The following is a 3,130-nucleotide window of genomic DNA, read 5'->3' as shown; positions in this document are numbered from 1 at the left end:
GGACTCTAATCTGGGAGAACCGGGTTTGATCCCCCACTCCTCCACACGCAGCTGCTGGTGTGACCTTGGGTCAGTGACAAGTTCTTTCAGAGCTGCTCCGCCAAGAGCTCTCTCAACAGGGTGTCTGTTGTGGAGAGGGGAAGGGAAAGGAGATTGTAAGCCACTCGGCATCTCCTTCAGGTAGTGAAGGGCGGGGTATGAATACAATCTCTTCTTCTTTTAAATTAGAGAGAAGAAGGGTGGTGGAAGGAGGAGGGGAGGAGATTGGATTTATACCCCGCCCTTCACTTGGAGTCTCAGAGCAGCTTACAAACTCCTTCCCTTTCCCCTCCCCACAACAGACACCCTGTGAGGTAGGTGGGGCTGAGAGAGCTCTCTCGAGGACTCCTCCTGAGAGAACAGCTCCGAGAGAACTTGTGACTGGCCCAAGGTCACACCAGCAGCTGCATGTGGAGGAGTGGGGAACCAAATCCGGTTTCCCAGATTAGAGTCCGCGCTCCTAACCACGACACCAGACTGGCCAGAAGAAGAAGAGGAGGAGGAGGAGGAGATTGGATTTAGCAGGGAACTAGAGTCCCAGGGGCACCTTAGAGCCCAACAAGACTTCCAGGGCACAAGCTTTCGGAGCTCTGACTCTCAAAAACTTAATCCTTGGAAATCTTGTTGGTCTCTAAGGTTGTACTGGACTCAAATCTTGCTCTTCAGTTGCAGACCAACACGGCTAAAACAGGAACCTAGCGTGTGTTGTTCTGTCTAATGAGAGTAGGGAAAACGGGACAAAATACCAAGGGAAGAGCCCGAGGGGGGGAAATACAGAATATTTTTAACCTAGTGCCTGAAACTATAGGCCCTGGATGCCTGGTGAATCACAGCCGGGAGGAATTCCATAATCAGGGATGAACGTCCTCCTCCCGGCCTCCACACCAGTGTTCCCTCTAAGCTGAGTGAGTGTGAACTAGTTCACAGTTTTTTAGCCTACAACTCGCACATTTTCGTCTTAGCTCAGGAAGGGACGGCTCCAGAGAGCAAAGTGATTTATGCAGCAGCCAAATCGCTCGCTCACAACTTTAATGCCAGTCGCTCACAGAGTAGAATTTTTGCTCCCAGGATTTCATAGCTTAGAGGGAGCATTGCTCCCCACCTTCCTGCAAGTGGAGGCACAGAGAAAAAAGGCCTCTGGAAAGATTACACAGAAAATGGTCCTTGGAGTACCCTGATCTCCAACCACAGGGGAATTCAAGTTAGCAACATGTTGAATCAAAACCAGAAGCATTTCCTAAAATGACCTCCTTCTCTGCAAAATGGCTACCCTTCTTTAAAATGATAACTGAAAAAGACATCCAACCACATAAACAGATATATCTCAAACTACTCTACATTCAGATAACATGTTCCCCACACTAAATATACCTGCATTACACTGGTTGTGTACCACTGAGTTACGCGTTGTAACATATAGAATTACCCTAAGGCACTTCTAAACTTAGTCCTTTTTAGATAGTTTTTAAACAAGTAACCTACTGTTCTATATTTTTCAAAAGTTGTATTGATACCTATCTTTGTAATACTCTACTGTACTTGGAAATCTTGAATATTACTGTTATTTTGATGTTGTAAAGACTTATCAAAAAACTTAATTAAAAAGTTAATGAAAAAAAACCCCCAAAAATCAGAAGCAGACAGGCGAAAGCTCTTTTAAAACCAACAAGACAGGATCTCTGTAGCCCACACCAGATGCCAGTCTCGATGTACCCCCTTGCACCTTCCCAAACCGTTTTCAAGGGCGGCCCCACACAAGTGTCTCCGTCGTCAATCTGGATTCCCCCCCCTGCCCCACATGTCTCTGCTGAGCTCCCGGCCCACCTCCTGCTTGTTGCATCGTTTCAAGATGGCCTCCACTGGGGTCACAGGATCAACCAGCTGCTCGACCTTGATACAGTTTCGTAGGATCATGGCAGCGTCGGAGGTGGGAGAAGCCACGACGATCCCCGGACAGTCCAGCAGTTTGATGTGTTTGTCGAGCTGGATTTCTTGCAGGCACCTACAAGACAGACGGACAGACGGGGTAGCAAATAGGAGAAAGGCAGGCAGGCAACCCAGAAGCCAGTGCAGAGCATGCTCTTCCTGTAAGCAGGGAACGCTGCTTACCACAGCAAAACAATAAATGTATTTTGTATCAGGATAAAAAATACATTTGTATGGCTTTAACTGGATGCCTGCTTTAAAGTATTTTCTTCCATAACGGGTTGAAATTAAATCAAGAAGCGTTTTCAGCTAAACATCAGGAAGAACTTCCTGGCAGTTAGACCGGTTTCTTTGTGGAACAGGCTTCCTCGGGAGGGGATGGGCTCTCCTTCTCGGGAGGTTTTCCAGCAGAGGCTCGATGGCCATCTGACAGCAATGCGGATTCTGTGAACTGAGGCAGATCACGAGAAGGGAGGGCAGGAAGGGTTGCCTCAGTGCTTAGTTCTCGTGGCCCTTTTTTACATGCCCAGTAAAATCGGTGCTCTAATAATCTACATAAAATCACCAAGATGCGCAACATTCCACATTGGCGGCCGACTTTTTTAATGGCATGAGCACCAGGAATGATATTCTCCCCATCTCTGCCGGGCGACATCTACCCCCCGCCCCCCAGTAATGGGGTAGATGGATGATGGAATCTCAGTGGTGGAATAGTGGCGGCGGCAGCTCCAGTCACTCAGTGAAAACCCTTGTGCTGTGGTGGCACTTGCTCCCAGAGCATTTTTTAAAAATCTGTTCAGCCAATGAAAAGTCCTCCTGGGCAAAAGCTCCATCAGCCCTGATCGCTTTCTAAAAACACTTTGTGGGCGCCAGGAAAGGTCCTGGAAGGCACCAAGGTGCCTATTGTACTTATTGTATTTTACTGTTTCATACTTGCTGTAAACCGCCCAGAGAGCTTTGGCTATGGGCAGTACAGAAATAAAATAAAGAATAAAGAATACGAATGTTGGGGACCCCTGTTCTACATGAAGAAGAAGGGATTGGATTTATACCCCGCCCTTCACTACCCAAAGGAGTCTCAGAGCGGCTTACAAACTCCTTTCCCTTCCCCTCCCCACAACAGACACCCTGTGAGGTAAAAAAAGAAGAAGAGATTGGATTTATA

General features: G+C 47.6%; 1 protein-coding gene across 2 annotated transcripts in view; it reads right to left on the bottom strand.

Moving 5' to 3' along the window:
* GNL3L (guanine nucleotide binding protein-like 3 (nucleolar)-like) overlaps positions 1 to 3,130 on the bottom strand; it is a 32,080-nt gene that overhangs the window by 14,667 nt on the left and 14,283 nt on the right. For both annotated transcript variants that reach the window (XM_015423609.1, XM_015423610.1), the window contains exon 10: positions 1,864 to 2,041. In XM_015423609.1, the coding sequence (XP_015279095.1) occupies positions 1,864 to 2,041 (178 nt within the window). The remainder of the gene's footprint in view (positions 1 to 1,863; positions 2,042 to 3,130) is intronic.

Source organism: Gekko japonicus, unplaced genomic scaffold, assembly GCF_001447785.1.
Source record: "Gekko japonicus isolate JY-2015 unplaced genomic scaffold, Gekko_japonicus_V1.1 scaffold4901, whole genome shotgun sequence".
In the NCBI taxonomy this organism is placed as follows: Eukaryota; Metazoa; Chordata; class Lepidosauria; order Squamata; family Gekkonidae; genus Gekko; species Gekko japonicus.
The sequence above is the reverse complement of the archived record's forward strand: the minus strand, read 5'-3'. Positions and strand labels throughout refer to the sequence as shown.